The sequence below is a fragment of the Dermochelys coriacea genome, chromosome 11 (assembly GCF_009764565.3).
Source record: "Dermochelys coriacea isolate rDerCor1 chromosome 11, rDerCor1.pri.v4, whole genome shotgun sequence".
Lineage (NCBI taxonomy): Eukaryota > Metazoa > Chordata > Testudines > Dermochelyidae > Dermochelys > Dermochelys coriacea.
The window spans coordinates 23,740,289-23,760,233 of record NC_050078.2 but is presented as its reverse complement, the minus strand read 5'-3'; the positions used below and the strand labels follow the sequence as shown (position 1 = coordinate 23,760,233).

At 37.9% G+C, this 19,945-nt stretch overlaps 1 protein-coding gene across 3 annotated transcripts in view; it reads right to left on the bottom strand.

Moving 5' to 3' along the window:
- The window catches only part of ARHGAP15 (Rho GTPase activating protein 15), a 450,542-nt gene that overhangs the window by 26,727 nt on the left and 403,870 nt on the right, over positions 1–19,945 (bottom strand). For all 3 annotated transcript variants that reach the window (XM_038422842.2, XM_043505082.1, XM_043505081.1), the window contains one exon: positions 6,580–6,685. In XM_038422842.2, coding sequence (XP_038278770.1) covers positions 6,580–6,685 — 106 coding nt within the window. The remainder of the gene's footprint in view (positions 1–6,579; positions 6,686–19,945) is intronic.

Here is a 19,945-nt window from a genome sequence, read left to right as displayed (position 1 = left end):
GACACTACAGATACTTTCCAGTTCAGTTCTGTCAGTACCTCACTGTTCTGTTCTGCTATTACAGCACTAGACCTCTCTTGCACATTAATGACTGATTGTATCAAATATTCTGGATGCACTTCTAAAGACTAGAAAGAGAGACCGTTCTCCTCAAGCTCATTTCACATCTGATCTGAACCTACTTCTCCAGAACTGAAAAGCCATAGATAGAATCTGCTGTGCAACCTTTCTCTCACCAAGATTGATAGTGGTGTCTTCTTTATAAAGGCCAAATTCTCTCACCAGTGCCAAGTGTACGTCACTAGCTACCTCTACGCTTGGAGCTAAGGATGTGATTCCCAGCTTGCACAGACATGTATTAGCTGTTGTCAGTACAGTAGCCCTGGTAGCATTGGGGGTGGCAGACGGACTAGCTGCCCTGAGTACACATTGATGGGGTTTGGGCAGGCTTGTACATGGGTGGCTAGCCCATGCCGCTGCTTGCTGCTACCTATGCTACCACAGATATACTATTTTTAGTGCACTAGCTTGATGAGAACTAGCTCAAGTATGTCTATGTGAACTGGGAATCATATATTTAGCTCCAAATATAGACATAGCCACTATGCTGGCTGCTGGGACAAATGGAATTCTCCAACTCTCCTCTGACAGTCCCCAGATGTACGTTACATAAGAATTCCACAGTTGATACTCCAGCCTAAGTGTTCTAGGGTCTTGCTTCCCCCTTTGCCCCTACGCGGAAAGATCGGAGGATCTGAGTAGTTGTAGATTCTTCAGCTACTCCTGTCCTATCCTCCTGTGGCAGCAGTAGAGATCCCCCATAGACTTAAGCTTCATGGTGTGCAGGGGATGTGCACCTCCAGCACATTAGGTTCACAATGTTAAGGCCTCTCTGTAGAAATGAAGTTGAGAAAAGCCTTTTCCCCTGAAATTGCATTCCTGAGTCAAATCAAACCAGTTTACTTAAACAAACAAACAAACAAACAAACAAAAACTGGCAACAATTTGGGGTAAACACTATCTATGCATATTGAGCAAAGTTCTGCCATCATTCACCTTGTGCAACTCCACTGATTGCAAAGGAGCTGCCCGAGTTGAGAGCCAGTACAGCTGGATCATTGACTATAGTCTTTCAGAAGAGCCACTGAAAACATCCGAGTACCCAATTCTGCTTTCATATATGTCCATGTAATCTGTTTATGTCAGTGGGATTGCACAGGTGTAAATCAGAACAGAATTGTTCCCCAAGTATAGGGGAAGCATTCTAATGATGGTTTCATACATACATTTATTCAGAATCCCAGCAAACAATCTCCTTCTTTAATTCCTATGGACTCTGATTACATGCTAGCATAGCTATTTAACAAAAGCTCCCCTAGAAATGTTAACAAGCTTCCAGCATGGAAGATGGGGCACAAGGGAGATATGTGACTGCTGAGCTACACTCACAAAAGCATATGTGCTCAGTAGATGTGCTGGCTGCACCAACAGAGTGTGGAGATTTCCACATCATTCTCAGTATGGTGAGTTGAAGACCCAGCCTGCACCCAGATATGTATAGGTGGGAATTAATTGGAGGAGTACAGTGAGCATAGCTGGGGCAATAATGGAAGGATCATGTCACCTACGGCATGCTAATGAGTCAAACAAGTAATCATTTTTGTGGCTTTTGCTGCAAAGTAGAATTAAGGTTGCTACACTGGGCTGGGATACCAGGAGCAATGGGGTGGCCACTCTTTCTCCACCTTCTTCCTCTCCATTGGATGATGAAGCCAAAGCAAAATCATGTATGTAGTTAGAATCAATTGGAAACTAAAGGTTTTGCCCTTCTGTTGCAAAATGCTTAAAACAGCATTTAGATTCTGCATATAGCTCTGATCAGTGATAGCAAGATGGGTCATTGTACAGGAAATGATTGGTAGCTTGTATTATAGTTATACTTTAGTAAGATGTTGCTAGACAATCTCAGTCTGAAGGAGAGATAATTACACCTGTTGTTGGACCTAAGTAAACCAGTTCTCATTTTAACTGCTTTAGTTCAAAACAAATACAAAATGTCTGCATTTACCACATTAAAATACCCTGTTGTTAAATAATGTATGTATTTTCATTGACCCTGACCTATTGGGCCTCGCTGGCTCACAGAGTGGGTCCTTTCTTGCCCATTGATAATATGTGGTACAAGACAGCATAGACCAGGGGTGGCCAACCTGTGGCTCTGGAGCCACATGCGGTTCTTCAGAAGTTAATATGCGGCTCTTTGTACTGACTCTGACTCTGCACTGACTCTGTGGCTGGAGCTACGGGCGCCAGCTTTCCAGTGTGCTGGGGAGTGCTCACTGCTCAATCCCTGACTTTGCCACAGGCCTTGCCCCCACTCCACCCCTTCCCACCCCCTCCCCTGAGCCTGCCATGCCCTTGCTCCTCCCTCCTCTCCCCCAGAGCCTCCTGCATGCCATGAAACAACTGATTGGGAGCTGCGGGGAGGGAGGGGGAAGCGCTGAGTGCTGAAGGGCTGCCAGTGGGTGGGCGCTGGTGGGGGGCTGCTGACGTATTACTGTGGCTCTTTAGCATCCATTGGTAAATTCTGGCTCCTTCTCAGGCTCAGGTTGGCCACCCCTGGCATAGACCTTTATGCCACCCTTTCAATTTTGGATGACATTTGTTTCCAATATAACCTTCTACCCCAGCTTCCATATCATGGAACCAAGACTCATTAAATAGTTCCTTCTTTCCATTAGGATGTGCTTATACAAGTCAGCATCACATGCTGGCTTTCTTCATATAGATTAAGAATATTGCTTCCATAATGCTTATAGTCCCAAATGGTCCAATTTATCATTCTGTCCTATCTTGCACTGCTGGTGTGCTAGTATACTCCACTATTATACCAGCTGATTCACTGGGCTTTGCCACACTGATAATTGGAAATGCAGCTATTCATAGTCGGATGAATAAGAACATGTGTATATTTAGATAACAAATCTGCCCTCCTTTCTCCTGTGGAGGTATGAGGACATATACTGAGGATATATGCAACTAAGTGTCATTATTTAATTATTTGTATTTCAGTAGTGCCCAGCTGTGCCAAGGTGCTCTATAAACACATAGTGAGAGTCTGTTCTTGCTCTGAAGAGATTACAGTCAAAATAGACAAGACAGACAAAGAAAGTATTATCACCATTTTATAGAGAACCAAGGTACATAGAAATTAAATACCCAACGTCACACAGAAAGTCCACGGCCAAGCCAGCAACTGAACCCAGGACTCATGAGTTTCAGTCCAGTGGATGAACTACAAGATCATCCTTTCAGTCTTAAATAGCCCTTGTGCATATCTGATGTGATTTTCCCTTACAGCCTGGGTAACAGTAGTTTCTTCTTGGTGGGTCCACTTCTGGAGGGTAAAATATATCTTTATATATAGACCTATTCTGACAGCACACACATGGGCTGCTGGGAATAGAACCCTGGTCCTTTCGGCACAAAAACATAGGCCTCCATCACTTGAGCTAAGGTTCTCTTTTAGCAGATACCTTCTCTTATAATTCCTTGATTGACAGTAGGTCACGCACCCTTCCTTTAGGCCATGCACTAAAGGTCAATTTATACACACAGGGTACATCACAGGGAGACTGGGGCAATGGTCTTTCCGCAAGGCCAAATTTACTTTTTTTAATCTCTTTATGGACTTGCTTAAACCTTTCCATGCTTCATTAAATGCGGCCATCACACAACTAGATGGATTTCTTTTCTCAATTCAGCATTTATTTGGTAGCCATACACCCATAAAATGATTTACATATGTTGTATGTAGTGAACTATAGAGTGCAATAGAAAAGTATAAAGGTACCATTCATTAAAAGCTGGGTTTGGTCTGTTTTGTGGGGGTCACTCTTACATATAACTTCACCCCTGTGCCAAAGGCCTGAATGAGTCCATACAAACCACTTAGGCCATACATACACCTCATGTTAAGAGCAGTTCTACTCTGAGTAGTGACTTTGTAAAATGGCACCTTCTTGCTGCATTGATCTGTTCCCAGTTTCTTATTTCCATAAACTCTACAGAGCCAGCACAGTTAAGAGAGGAGCTGGATTCTATCCTTTGTTGTTTACTACATTGTAATCTGTTACACCTGTCCAATCCCATTGAAAATAATGCAACTTCGGCGCATCACTGAAGGCATTATTTGGCCTACAAACAGTGCTTAAAGTGTCCCTGGTAGAAAGGAGTCACACAACCAGCAAATACAATTTCTACAACTAGAGCTGGGGATGTCATTTCAGCCCTTCCTACGCGTAAGCCCCCTTTGATTGACTGCTTCCCTCAATTCCTCTCTTTCTGAGGTATAAACAGCAAATCAGAGCCACTGTAGGCAGAACTCTCCCCACTCCACACAGGAGCTGAAGCTATTCTTGGGACAGGGCAGGGGGAGAAAGGGGACCAGACCAGAGCCTACTAACTGATGGTGGCTCCATTCCTCAGTTCACAGTCAAGCTGGAAGGTCATATTAAGTGGGGTCCCAGAGGGACCAGTTTGGGATTTGGGTCTGTTCAATATGTTCATCAATTATTTAGATAATGGCATAGAGAGTACACTTATAAAGTTTGCAGACAATACCAAGCTGGGAGGGGTTGTAAATGCTTTGGAGGATAAGATTAAAATTCAAAATGATCTGGACAAAATGGAGAAATGGTCTGAAGTAAATAGGATGAAATTCAATAAGGACAAATGCACTTAGGAAGGAACAATCAGTTGCACATATACAAAATGGGAAATGACTGCCTCGAAAGGAGTACTGCAGAAAGGGATTTGGGGGTCATAGTAGATCACAAGCTAAATATCAGTCAACAGTGTAACACTGTTTCAAAAAAAGCAAACATCATTTTGCGATGTATTATCAGAAGTGTTGTAAGCAAGACATGAGAAGTAATTCTTCCGCTCTACTCTGTGCTGATTAGGCCTCAACTGGAGTATTGTATCCTGTTCTGGAGGCCACATTTCAGGAAAGCTGTGAACAAATTAGAAAAAGTCCAGAGAAGAGCAACAAAAATAATGAAAGGTCTAGAAAATGTGACCTATGAGGTAAGATTGGAAAAAATTCAGTTTGTTTAGTCCGGAGAAGACTGAGAGGGGATATGTTAACAGTTTTCAAGAACATAAAAGGTTGTTACAAGGAGGAGGGAAACAATTGTTCTCCTTAACCTCTCAGGATAGGACAAGAAGCAATGGGTTTAAATTGCAGCAAGGGTAGTTTAGGTTGGACATTAGGAAAAACGTCCTGTCAGGTAGTTAAGCACTGGAATAAATTGTCTGGGGAAGTTGTGGAATCTCCATCAGTGGACATTTTTAAGAGCAGGTTAGAAACAAACACCTGTCAGGGATAGTCTAGATACTTAGTCCTGCCATGAGTGCAGGGGAATGGACTAGATGACCTCTCAAGGTCCCTTCCAGTCCTATTATTCCCTCCTCCCCACACCTTCTCCTCCTGTGAATATTGGGATAGCTCCTCTGCTTCTCCCCCAGGAGGAACCCTGCTCTGTGTGTGTGTGTGTGTGTGTAGAACCCCTGGAATTGTAGGTGAGGCAGAGGTGAGGCAGAATTGATGTGGTGGTTTGGGTCAGAACAGATGTTGGGGCAGAACTGATGGGGGGTGGGCTAAAGAACAGGCAGAGGTACTCTCTCTCTCATTTCTGTAGAAAATGATAGATCCTTTCACTTTTTTCAGACCACTTTAAATAATGCCTTCAGAAACTTCATTACTACTGATGCCACAAAAGAAAGAAAGAAAACCCAGCTTGATCAGTAGATTCCAGGTTGCTTTTGTACGGCTGCCATATTTCTCTCTTGTAAACTGGGCACAGTGAATATGGAAATTGCCAAGAGATGATAAACATGGAACTCAACAATGCTGTTTTTACAAATCTGGATTTGTGAGCCACGTCCATCACCATAGTATTTGAATGGAACATCTGTAGTATCTCATCAACTTTTCCAGAGGAGATGGGCACTTTAAATCTTTCCTAAGAGCTTGTGTAGGCATTCTCCACTGCACTGAACTTCACTGTAAGGTAGAACAACTAATTTTTGATGTAAACTGCAGGTCTTTTTTATGACTTATGCATACACAAGAGCCATGTATATGAATAGAAACTTGTTGATGACATATCTTACAGTGTGCATAGCTCAAAAATAGAAAGAAACCTGAAGGAGAATTTTCTAATCCATAATTTACAAAACCAACTGCATATATGTATACTAGATTATTCTGGGTAATACTATATTGTATAATTCAACATAACCTAGTGTACAGTAATCCAAAGCATTTTACCCCATATGAAGAGAAGTACTACTGTTCCATTTGCTAGTAAAAAAACAATGAGTATTTAGTCTAGCTGAACAGATTTTCTTGTGAGTAGAGATAGAATATATGTACATATTTGATAATCATTTTCAGTTTTGCAAAACGAGTATACTGCATTGATAGTGTTAGATATTTAGGGTAGGATTTGGGCACCTAGCTCCTTTAGGCCCCTTTAAAAATCTCACTCCTTTAGTACTGTTAGCTTAACTTACTTTTTTAGATGTTCAAAGAGGATTTTCATTGTGTCACGGTTTGGTCTAGGGAGCTTCTGTAAAAGATACCTTATGGACTTAACTCGAGTGCTGCTGTCTGGATTTTCTGATGGGGAAAAATAGAAAAAAAGTATAAGATTTGAGTGTCACTTTAGGATATTGTTTGCATACAGTTATGTCAGACATCTTAGTAACTAGAGCTTAAACTAGAGGGCACTGTTAACATGGTTACAAGTGTAGCTATCTTAGAATGTCTTACCCCATGTGATACTGATGGAGAGCCTACACAATAGCTTCCAAGGGATGGAAAAATCTTTCTAATTGTTCAGGAAACATTTTCTCATCAGAGAATTGACTTTGTATTCTATGCATTTATTTTAATAGGCCATTTGGATTCGTACAAATGCAAATATTCCACGGCTGGCCTACTTGCAAATAGTAAGCAGCCTTCTTATAAAGTAGAGTTTCCTATTCTGGAACTACATTCCACCAGTGCCCCAGGATCTGCACTGGACACTTCCTTAAACTGAGTAACCATGTAATCTTTACTGTCTTTTTTTTCCCTGTGCACTCCTCCAATGACCAGATTGGTTCCCTTTCTTTACTGCTAATCTCCCTATATCATGCTTTTGATCCACACACTTATGGATATTAATTTAATATTATGATTTAACTCATGCTTTCTAGCGATCAGCAGTTGGCCACACACAATTCAATTTTTTTAGCTGTCTTCTATAATTGATTGTATTGGTACCATCATTTTTAACTGCCTTTTGGTAGGAAACAATTACCATTACCAATATACAATCAGTAACAAAAGAATATGGGACTAAGAATGTTACTGCTGTCTTGGTCAGGATAAGCATTGTAGTTTAGTGTGATTCATGGTTTCAAGGACATACATTTTTCATATGGCTTATGCTTGTGATATTTGCATTTATTTGCATGAGATGTTGCTACTAAAACAAAGACATGTACAACTGTGGTTTCATTTAGGAACAGCTTAGATAAGGTGACAGTAGGCCTGATATAGAGAAAACATTTTCCAAGCTGCATGTTCTAGATAACCTGAGAATTCTTTTCTGATCTGATCATCTATAGCTTAACTATCATCTATAATTCTGAGTATATTTTAGTATTTAATATTTATATTGTTCTAGCATCCAGATTCTCCAGTCAAAGTTGAGCCCTCTTTGTGTTAGGTGCTGCATAAACCATATGAATACACAGTTTCTACCCTGAAGATTTTATAATCTAAGAAGCAAATTTATAGCACCCAGATCCATCATTTAAACTGAGTTTAATTGTGCAGTCTCTTCCTAGGAAGCTCAATGTATTTTGAGAAAAGACTAGACCTCCGAATAATCAACGTACAGATTATTTTTTCTTTTCAAAATCTTTCATGTGTATATAGTTTCAGGGAAAGTAGTGAGACTGACAACCCTGGAGAATGATCCACAGAACAGACATAGGATGACAACAGACAGAGGTTTCTATGCACAGCCTTATCGCTGTATTTTGACCATGATATCTAGGGACCCAACTGTACAGTGGAGAAGGTAGTTCAGTCTCAATGCTCAGTCAGTCCTTGGCCTCTCTGCTGAGGCTGCCAAAAGTAGTGGTTATTTTTGTCATGTGGACACCCTGTCCTGTGAGAATTGAATTGAAGATGCTATCCAAAATTGTATAAAATTATAGCAGGTATACTTTTCAACTGATATCACTCAACAGTAGTTTCCATTCTATTTTCCAGAAAGATTTCACTGGCCTTAAACACAGATGCACCCACTCAGCTCAGATGTGAATCTAGCCTAGGATTTTTAAAAAACAGAGTTATGAAAGAAGTTCAACACCACAAATCAAAGCACCTGATGCTTGCTTATTGTTGAGTGCACAGTACTTCAGGGGAAATGCAGTACAGGAAGGATTTATTATAGGCATCTATGGAGATGTTTTCCTGTCCCACACCCCCAGGTTGATTTGCACAGATATCTACCTGGGTGTCACCCTCCATCCCAGAAGTGACTGCATTTCAGAGATCGGGGAAGTGATTCTTACACAGATATAATCCATGAAACATTTAGCATTACATAAATGCACAGTGATATTCTAATACCCAATCCCTTTAGAAAATGGAAAGTATGGACAGTTCTTTTTTAAAGGCAGACTCTGCCTCCTTTTTAAAGTGCATAACCAAAGACATGGCTAGGAGAAAATAGGATGAGAGACAGTTAACCAATTTCTAAAACACAGAAATCCTAGAAGAAATGGTGCATAAAATTATTTTATGAATCAGCCTATTGGTTAATTGTTAGCCTATTGTAAAAGAGGAAAAACAGGCAACATGTGGTAACTTTAGTCAGCATTTCTGAACAGGGAATGATAAACACCTCTGCCTGGCTCTGGCATTTATCAGTACTGAGATATTATTACCACATAGAGTCACAGCATGGTTACTGTTATCATCGAAAAAAAGAGCCAGCTAATCTTAATGGTTTGTAAAGCCGTTACCTGCACTGGTCTGACATTTATCATGATCATTTTACCACATGGGTCCTACATAGCAAAGGTATTTTATCTGGAAGGGACATCACTATGAATTATTATTTGCAGCTAGGTAGAAAATTGTATGTTGTAGATACCCTTTCTCATTATAAATCACAGTCACATTTCACCATTTCCCACACAAAGCTGCTGAGCCCAGACTTTTTGCCACAATGCTTACTCCCTCTACCTTTTATAGTTCCATGAAAACATTGGGTACTTTTTCATTAAAATGCTTGATGTTGTTTTTTTAAATGCTACATATGCTTGATTTTTTTGGATGTGTTTAAAACAATTTTCACCAACTTAATAAACTGAAGTTGATAAACTGTCTACTTTTTTAAAAACCTTGTTCCTGCTTCTGTCTTAGCGGCCAGACTTGTCTCTGCTCTTGACCTTGTCAATGCAATATTTAAGAGTAGATCGGATGCAAGTCCTTATGCTTGATTTTGAAATACCTGTGCATTTTCTTCTTTGCCTGAAATCCTTGCATTCCACTTTAAAGCCACTGAAGATTTTCTCCTTTCATTTTCCTAACTGGGAAGATTTTTTTCATGGATGCCTCTTTATCAAACTAAAAAGAAGGGGGAGGGAAATCCTACCAGAAGATTTGTGTAAATAGTCATCCAAGAGGTATCACCAAACTATCTGTTGCCTAATGAAGCCCAGTAATTTACAGTACAAAGAAAGAGAAGACATTTTGTAGATCTGACACTTGTTTTTTGAAACTCTAAGGCTAAGTCTAGAATATGAAATAGACTAATATTTTTAAGTTAAAGTAGCACAAAGGTACAACTTGTAATGGCAGAAATCAACAAAAATCCCTGTTAAAGGATTATCAGTAAGTTCTGGAAAGTTCTGTTTTCTTTTCTCTAAACTGTTTCAATAGGAATAAAAACAACCAAAAATGACACACACACATAATAAAGAGGGAGAACATTTAGCCCCCCCCCCCTTTTTTTTGCATTTTAGGATAAATATGGAAGGAGAATGTAACAATTTTAGCAAATTAAGATAATTTCATGTGAATTGCAGAAGGTACTTTTATTTTGCTAGTACATATATTTAGAAATTGGGTTCCTGTATTTAAAATAAGGTTCTCTTTAAGAAAGCAAGACTGTAGAGATGCTCCTGTTTATATTTAAACGAAGACTGCATTAAACAAGCTACAAAGCATTTAATATTATATAGGCTCTTTTGAAAATGAGCTTTGGATAAACATTTGAACATGGAAGAAAACATGATGTGCCTGTAACATTAACTGTGGCTGGGTGAAAATGAACAAAGAAAGTAACCTTTAGCTTTTATGTCCATAAAGAATACTTAAACAAATCCCATTGAATCTTTCTTTTAATCATTAATTTTAAATGGACATAGCTATTTACAACAAACCACTTTGTTTTAGAACAGGAAGTCCAAGGTTTATCTCCAATAACTCACATTTTCTAGGAAGGGATGTATGTCTCTAACCTGACATGCATTCATTATTTTGCAAGGTACTGGAGTCTGACCTTTGACCCTCCTCAGACCTGCTGCATTATTCATGCCTGACTTACTTTGTGTAGTTTTACTACAGTACCCATTTCCCTTTACCAGCAGCTTCAGTTACTTGTTCATGTTTAACGTTAAACTGGCATTTATGGCTCACATTAATGCTTAATTTTATTTCAAGCCATCATCTCTTCTTTTTGTCCTGTTGAACCTTTCTGTGTTGTGTGGCTGGGGAAAAGGCGCTATATGATTCTGCATAAAATATTGAACTATTGAGCTGTCACCAACACTAAGATTTTTTTTGAAAAGTGTGTTTCCCTCCTAGCTTTTTATATTGTACTGCTCACCATTTTTTTGAGAAACTTTATGCTGTGTTCAAAATGTCACACACTATTGCAACAGCAAATTCTGTAACCAGAGACTACGTCCAACAATTCACGCAATTGATTCAACTGCCAGGTTTTGTTTTTGTTTTTTGTTTAATCAGAACTGAGTAGGTTAGGTGGATTTTTGAGTGCTAATGAAATTGTGAGACTTATGGTGCTGGCTACTGCCAGCCATAGTGTGGGCAGACGCTCTGCAAGCTTCCCCACTGTGTAGCTGTGCAAGCATCCCTGCTGTTATGTTTGCTATAGTTTTAATGTCTGTGAAAAATTCCTGATGAAACTAAATTATGTTATGCTCTCTTGTTTATGTAAATAAAATACCCGATTTGTCCTGCCCTTGCCCATTTTAGAAGCTCTCCCATAGTACAAGTGCTTAACTTAACCCCAAATCCTATCAACTACCTCTGTTTTATCAGGATATGAGAATTTACTTAAAACAGAATACACACTGGGCTTCATTTTTCAGTGGTGCTGAGTGCCCACCTCCCCAACTGCCAACAGTTGATTTCAGTATTCAGAACAAAGACCACTGTGGTTAAAAAAATATGAAGTTAGATTTTTTAAAAAAAAATCTGATTCCTCATATAATTTGAAAAACAAGGATATTTCATCTTGTGTAACATTAACGTCTCAATCTTAATCATCTGCTATAGACAATGCAAACCTTATTGCATATATACATTGTAAAATACTACTACATTAAAAAAAATCCATAAGAATGTGCAAACTAACTAATGTTTGCTATAAGGAGAATAAATCAATTCAGACCACAAACTGGTTACTTTTTATTCATGCCTCAGAAATAGATGTTGCAAAAAATGAACATTACAAGAAACCTTTTTATATATCCAATTGATGAATTCACCAAATGTGATACAGAGTGGAGTTTTCAATGAATATTCATACAACTCTTGTAATCCATTAGCAAGACTTAAGACAATGAGTTTGCAACTCAATCCCATTTAACAAAAATATATGTGGAATTAATGGGAAAAACAGCACTTACAAAACTTAAACTTTAATGTATCAAACTCCAGGTGCCAGAGTTTGAGGGAAATAACCAATAATAGTCATTTTTTACATATTTGATGGGACTGATTATGCAATGTGCAACTCTAAATGGCTTATAGCACATTGTAGCATGGTTCCATCCCATTGGCTACAGTAGGGTGCAGGCAGATGGATGACAGTGACAAGGAGAGAAGTGCTTTTGCTTAGCCGTGCGTTAAGATGCCATCCAGAAGCTCTGTGCACTGCAGACACTTCATTAGGATGCCAGGATAATGGTAAACTACCACTCAGAGTGACACCCCATTTCCTGCTTACTGAGCTCTCCAACCTCGGCAGATGTCAACAATCTCACAGTGCTACAGACCAGACCTAACTTTCCAGTCACTTTGACTCCAATTTTTTCCCCCTTAACAGTGCCATACATTACATGCAATATGTAACAGCAAATACTAAACGGAAGACAAAATTTGCTGCTCTAATTATAACAAAACAGCATCTGATTTAGGTACTGTATGTTCAGAGTACATACAATCAGCTGGGCATTATAAAAGAGAGATGTTCTTTGTTAGTCAGTTTTAAGGGTTAATTAGACTTAGGACTTTAATAACTAATAGTTAAAGTGTGATCCCAGTAGAGATGATTGTGCTTCATGACTAGTTTCCATTTAAATATGAAAAAAATTTGCTGAGCTCTTTTCTGATAGATTTCATATTCAGTTTCAGCCTTGTGCATGGTTTTCTGTACAGAAAGAGCACACTTAAGCATCTGGATGGTGTGATATTTTCTCTGCAAATGCACAACTTGTGGACGTCACATACCTTCCTAACAGCAGTTATAGCCAACAGAGATTCTGTGCTACAATACTTAACCTATACTTCTTTCCAGAGATGCAAAAATAGCTACTTATCCTTTTAAAAATGATCTCCAAAATTAAAAACATTTTTAAAAGGCCCCAAATCATAATGTAATTTTTCCCTGGTCCAAATTTTATTTTTCAATCCTCTGTGTATCCATAAACAGACTCTCCCATGAAAGAATTATTGATGTTTTTGAAACCAGAAATCCGTATTTACTTTACAAATGTTGCATTTAGAATATTTCTTTGTGGGCCAGGTTGATGTTTTAGCAGGAGTGCTCTGGACTGCCACAAAGATAACCGAGCATCTTATTATCTTTGGAAGGGGAAAGAGCATGATAAGGCAGCACAGTTAGCCACAGAGCTTTCTGTTTGCTCAGAAGAGCGACCCCTCCCCAAGCCTGTGTTAAGGAATGACTTTGATTGGCATTCTAGTCTTCCCAGAGTTGTGTGGGGTGGTATAAATGTGAATAATGGAAGTAGGTTAAAAAAGAAGAAAAAATAATAAGGATTCTGAGATTTTTGGGATGAGATGAGACAGGTTTCCCACCCACTCCCCCACCCCCGTTCTCCTTGCCTGGAAATTAAGATGCTTACCAGGAAACTTTACAAAATAGCTGGAAACATGGGGCCAATTCCTGAAGTCTTTCCTAAGATATTATCCACTCTTACTTGGGCAAAACTCCCATTGAAGCAAGCAGAAATTGAAGAAATTGAAGAAAGCAAGAAAGAATCTGCACTTGCTGATGTTAACAGGATATTACCACGGCCTTCTGTGGGAACAAGTCTGGTTCCTAAGGGAGGACTTTAGGATTGGATCCATACATGATAAAAGCAAATATTTTTTACTTGATTAAAATGTAAAGTTGTGATTATTTTAAAAATCTGTTTAAAATGCACTGAAAATATTTTTTTAAATACGCATTCCCATAACATTTTGCTGCACTATGACCTTTTATCTGATGTCTCCGAATTCTGCAGAAGGTTAAGAAGGGAGATTCCTCATATGTGCTAATACTGGCCATATTTGGGGGTTAGAAGTTTCAGGATTTTTAGGAACAAAAGAAATATGCACATTTGATTCTTTTCCCCATCCAAATTATTTTTAAAAATCCAACAACAGTAAACAGTATCTCCCCAAGGGAGATGTAGATTTGAAGACTGTTCATTATATCATTTGAATAAGACTAGACCTGGCCTTTTGACTTTGAACCACTACCAAATTTCAGGCTGTGAGGAAATTGTTCTACATTTCCTGACAAATTGAGTTAAGCAGACATTAAGTGGGCTTTAAGAAAACAAATGGCCATCTTTATCACAGGTGGACACTGATGGCTTAATGGGGCCTGGGCTGATTGTATCACTTCTAATGGCTTGACGGGAAGCATTAGGGTTTTTGCATAAAGAACTGGCATTGCGAACCCTGCTAACACAGACCTGTCAAGCATTCTGTATCCCTTTGTGCATGGAAGCAGATGTTTGTATGTATACTATGAACTGGCATTAGAGCAAGCGACAGATGCCTGTATGAATGCCAGGTTTGTGAATTTTTACAGCAGGAGCATGTTCTGAGGAAGTGCAGCCCTGCCCTCTATCATAGGTAATTCCCACTGGAACTTACTAAATCCCAGCTATGTTTTCATTATTTGGTTTTCCTAGCAACTGGATGAATGTATCTGTCCTGAAAATGTAAGATGAGAACGCTACCACATTCTTACAGATTTGCAGTACTGGGGCTATTTTGAAGTTATTTTCTGTAATTTCCGTTGCACCCTGTAATCTAAACCAACATTCCTCAAAGGGGAAAGTGGTATTATAGCTATCTAATTAAAATGTGTGTTAATGTTAGCCTGGTAACCATTCCCTCCACTCCCTGCAGTCTCCTGCCCCCCCCCGCCAAAAAAAAAAAAAGAAAAAAGAAAAAAAAAAAGAAATGCTGAATTAGATTCACAGCACTTCATTGCCTTCCACATACAGAATTTACACTGTAGTTGTCTGTCAACAATACGAACAGGTAGCTTGCAGTCCATTAAACAAACACCGTGCCGCCCTCACTTTTATTTGACATTTTATTTGGCTATGACAAATGAGCAGCAGTTGGATTATAACATAATTTGTCTTGTCTTTATTACCAGCACAAAGGACACCATTCATTAATTATTCTGCCGTTGCAGCTTAACACTAACTGGAAAGGTCCCTCTTCGGACAGATGGCGGGGACGATGTTATTTATATCAATCAGCCAAAATCCTCAACAAGGATTACTGTTCCTGAGACTAAATGATTTATTTCTTTTTACCTCACCCTCCCTCAACCCCTTCTGCTTTCAGAGTTTCTCTATAAAAACAAAATTTGATAGGAATCTTAAACCAACGCCATATTTAACCTGTTAGCTTGCAAAACAACATGCATGTTACATCAGTTTAACTACACGACATTAGTTGCATATTTTTAACTGTTTTAGCTTTTTTTTCATCTTCAACTCCACAGAAAAAAGATTAACTGAGCGTCTAGGAGCAGCAAGTTCAGCAAAAGTTTGCCTTTTCTGTAACACCATACTGCTGTTGTCCCCAGAGACCACCAGGATCAGGAAATGGTGCCAGCTGTCAGGATTTCTGTCTCTGATAAGATGAGATGACCCACCTTATTACAGAAAGACCAGCAATAGACCTTTTGCAAGATGAACTAGGATGTTTCGTAAAACTCCAGGCTAAACTGAGGGTCAAATCAAACATGAGACAGATGCTCATCTATTCCTACTGGATACAAGTCTTTATTCAGTATCAAGGGATGGAGGGGTTTTACTTTACTTGCTCAGTCTTGTTAATGACTCTGCCTAACATGTAATCAAACAGTAATAATTTCTAGAGACTGAATCCATATGCAAAAATCTTCTGAACGTCTTTTTCAGGACTTCTGAAATGGTGCCCTTTCTTATAGACATACTCTTTAGGAAAGAAATCCATATGGATTGTTATATCGCATGAGGATTAAGACATTTAAAGTTTTATCCAAGTTGTACACTCTGTTATAATAAAGACTAAAACACAGAAACTTTTATTGTCTGCAGAAATTATTGGTATAACCTTGCTTTCCTGATTAGTTTGCAAATATTAAAAGTCCCATCAAGACAAATATCAGCAACATGCAAATACCCTTGCAGGTTGTGATTAAGATTTTAAATGTATCCTTTTGCTTTTAGTTAATGAAAAACAAAGTCTTGGAGGATCTAAGTTGTAATTTATTAAACATGAAAGGCTCCTTGATGAAATATAGAAATGAGATATATTTTGCATTTCAAAGATTTAAGCTGACAACTTACTTGCATGCAAATAAGAGCAAGATTTGTAAAAATATTTGAAAAGAAATTATTCCTGAATGTACTTATTACAATAATGTGGCATGTAGATAAGAGAAACACACAGCATTAAAAGACATTCATTTCTCCAAAGTCTTAAAATTAGCTTCTTTCTGCCATTGTGTATTAATGTTCTTCTTCAGGAATGCAGCATATTAAAGAACTGAACAGAATTAGTAATAAATTTGTTAATTACAAATTTAAGCAACACAACTGTGTTGTTTCCCCAATATGTTTTTTTCAAAAGCAGAATTGCTAATGCATTTTAATCATTTATGTGTAAACATTTGAGGATAAAATATTCTGAAGTTTATCAATTTCAAGAGCTGTTTATTTGCTGGCAAAATAGGGCATGTTATACAACATATATCTTATCATTTTTGCTCATCAAATCCCCATTTGCTGAATGCAAATTTCTCTGGTCTAAGTGCTCTTGCACCTCAATTTAAATGAATAATAGGATAGACTCTATTAAAATCGGTTTAAGGTTGCCATGGGTGACATATCAGTAGGGTTAAAAATGAGAAAAAAGGTCACAGAAGCAGTCCTTACAACCTGTTTTTTTATCATAATGAAGCATATGTAAGTATCTGTGTAAGTTTAACAACAACATATGGAAATTGGAGACAATACTTAATTTGTAGATCTTTTTAATTTTTTTTTAGACAACATATTCCAAAACAAATGAATGGAAAATCACAGTACCATCAATAACTGGGAATGTATTCAGTTGCATTGAAAATTGGAGAGTAAGCCCCAGTGCAGTAACATAGTACTCTGACAGATTGTGGATTAGTAAAAATAATAGAGAAGTCAGAAGAATACTGTATTTTGATTGTAGCAAATCCTTCATTTCAAGGAACCAGCAAGGTACTCTAATCATATTAACAAAGAAGCCAGAAACTATACCAAAACACCTCATTTAAGAAGATTTTTGAGTCCTTGGCTAACCAGATTTATGGGATTATGCATGCAGTTATTTCATAAGTATTGAAAATATTACCACTTCACAAGGAAACCTTCCTTGATCTATCTCTTTTGTGTGTGTTGTAGTCTTATCCTGTTTAAAGCTGAACAAATAACACTACTGACCATTTTGAAGAATTGAGGAATGAAATAAAATCACAACCTTTTTGAATTTTTAGATCTGTTTTAAAAGTCAAAATCTATTTGTTAAGGTACTACACTTATTGCTGTCTTTTTATATTATTTATGGTTCTCATTTGGATTTCACAGAATCAGATTTTTGTTACAAGTGTTATATTTCCTCTCTTTTTAACCTATATTAAAAAGAAAAATCTCCTTATTTGCTAAGGTTACAGTGTTAGTTTAATTTTCATAGGAACAGTGGAATATGATGAAGCGAGTAACATTTACAAAGTCATTAGTTTTATGCAAACTAGGAAGGAAGATGAAAGAAAAAAATATCAATTATTTATAGATTGTTAAAATGTATCTTAGTGCAGTGCTACTGTATAGAAATGACAATTAGCCAAACTTACCTTCTATAATTAATAATGCATACATTATGCTCTTTGGGCAACTAATCACCAGTTCTACAAATTTGTTTGACACTCTTGAAGATACCTATCACATGGGTTTAAAAAAAAAAGAAAAAAAAGAACAATGGTCTGCCATTCATGGCCAACTTTAAAAGGCTTTCTGCTATCCCAGAAGTGATGAGTGAACAAAATGATGATCTATAAATTGCTTGACTACGTGAATGAAACGTAAGATTACAATCCAAACATTCCTAACTAAAGAACTCGCAAAAGACCAAATTCAAAATGTAAGCTTGATACAACCTATTACATTTAGCAATATCTTTGTGGATACAAACTTAACTCTTAAGAAGATCTGTCAGAAGAACTTCCTGTTGCCTGCAGATCTCTGAGCATAAACAGGCAAGCAGATCACATTACATGTCCTCTTTTTCCTGTTCCACAAATTTGAGTATGATAGATCTGGCTGTGGGAGGGGCATATATTCGATACAGACCTATAATGTTGCTTCATCAAACAGTAGGTTCTGAACCCCGTATTCTGCTGAAATAAAGAACGATAACAGAATCAGCAATGCTAATTCTGTGTTCTCTCACTCCTTGGGGACATGCACAATTCTTGTGATAATCAACCATAGACTTCACTATGCAGTCACAGGCATCAAAATATGGAAAGAATATGCCGTGTTTGCAATAGGGAAATGTTATGTGTGGCTTCCTCATCCATGATGATATCTATTAGGCTGCTTTGTGAGGTGTTAATTTTTAAGGGGGTGTTTAAAATAATTTTTACTACATATTTGGTAGTCTTCATGTTGAAAAACTAATCTTTGGATGTTAAGACATGTGGCTACTAGCATTGGTTTCCTGTAGATCTGAATGTCACCACAGTTTGTAGGTTTCTTGGAAAACATATTTTCCAGTGATTGCCCTCCTGATTGTTCATGTTTGTTTAGTGATCTTTATCATAGCAGATATATACGTGACTGGCTATACCTATAGGTAGGTCCAACCATTTCTCTAATGGCTTTTGGTTTACAGTAGCTTTTACACACCAGTTATTCATTCTCAGTGGTTTCTGTGCCTGATATAGACTTCATTTAAAACAGATTTAGGATGGCAGGATGTAGAAGAGTGCTGCACTTAGGAAAAACACCACCTTGTGGTCAAATCACCTGTCATATGGAGATTTAGACTCAGATCTTAATATGGCGTGCAACTGCCATTAACCCCTCACTGAACAATGGATTCATCCAGAGAGAGTTTATCTCCACAGTGAGGGTCAGATACCTCACTATTTCTACTGAAGTTCTTGGCTTTGACCCACTTCATGGGGGATTTTCACCTTTAATTTTTTCCTGAAGATCCTTCTTCCTCATTCACCTTCCTTCATAACTAATAAATTCAACTAATACTTTATAGCTGTATAAAGGTGGAGTAGCTAAAAGAAGCTTTTGTGTAACAGATTATTAGATGCCTCACAAACAGACATATTTCTGTCATACTAAATTCTGCACTGGTCATTGGCTATCTGTTAATACATGGGAAAAAGATGTATTTTACTGTCACAGAGGATAACACAGAATAATTTTTCCTATAGTTTTATTTGTAATAAGAATATTCTTTGCATTAATTTGTGGATAATCTTGCATTTATAAATATTAAGGCATTGCCAAATATTCCAAGTATCCCTCCATGGCAAATTGTCTTTAAATACTGGCAGGTTTTTTTCTTTTTAACATTTACTTGTGGACCAGAAACACTTTCAGTCTATTGCCCCTGGCCTTCTGTGAGAATGTTAGTTAGTAATGCTCATAAAAACTCAATTCATCAATGTGAACATAATTTGCTATGAACAGAAAGCTCACAAAAGGGTGAATTTGTCAGATAGACAGGTGGCCTGAGATCTCTCCCTGATACTGAATGATATGAATAATAGATTCTGGTAAATGTATGCCAAGACTTGAGCTGTAAACACAGCTGCCTCCATTCCCTTCCAGAATAACAGCTTCGAGAACGAAAGCCCAGGAACCACAGTTCCACCTGAGGACTAAGCTTGGGTACACACGCACACACACAAATGCATATGCACGCTCACGAACAAAACAAGTGTCATAAAAAAGAACACAGCTAGTTGTTTCTAACTTCATTCTCAAACCCCAGCCATGAATGCATTTAACATATGTGAAGATTACAACATTTAAAAAATGTTATAATCTT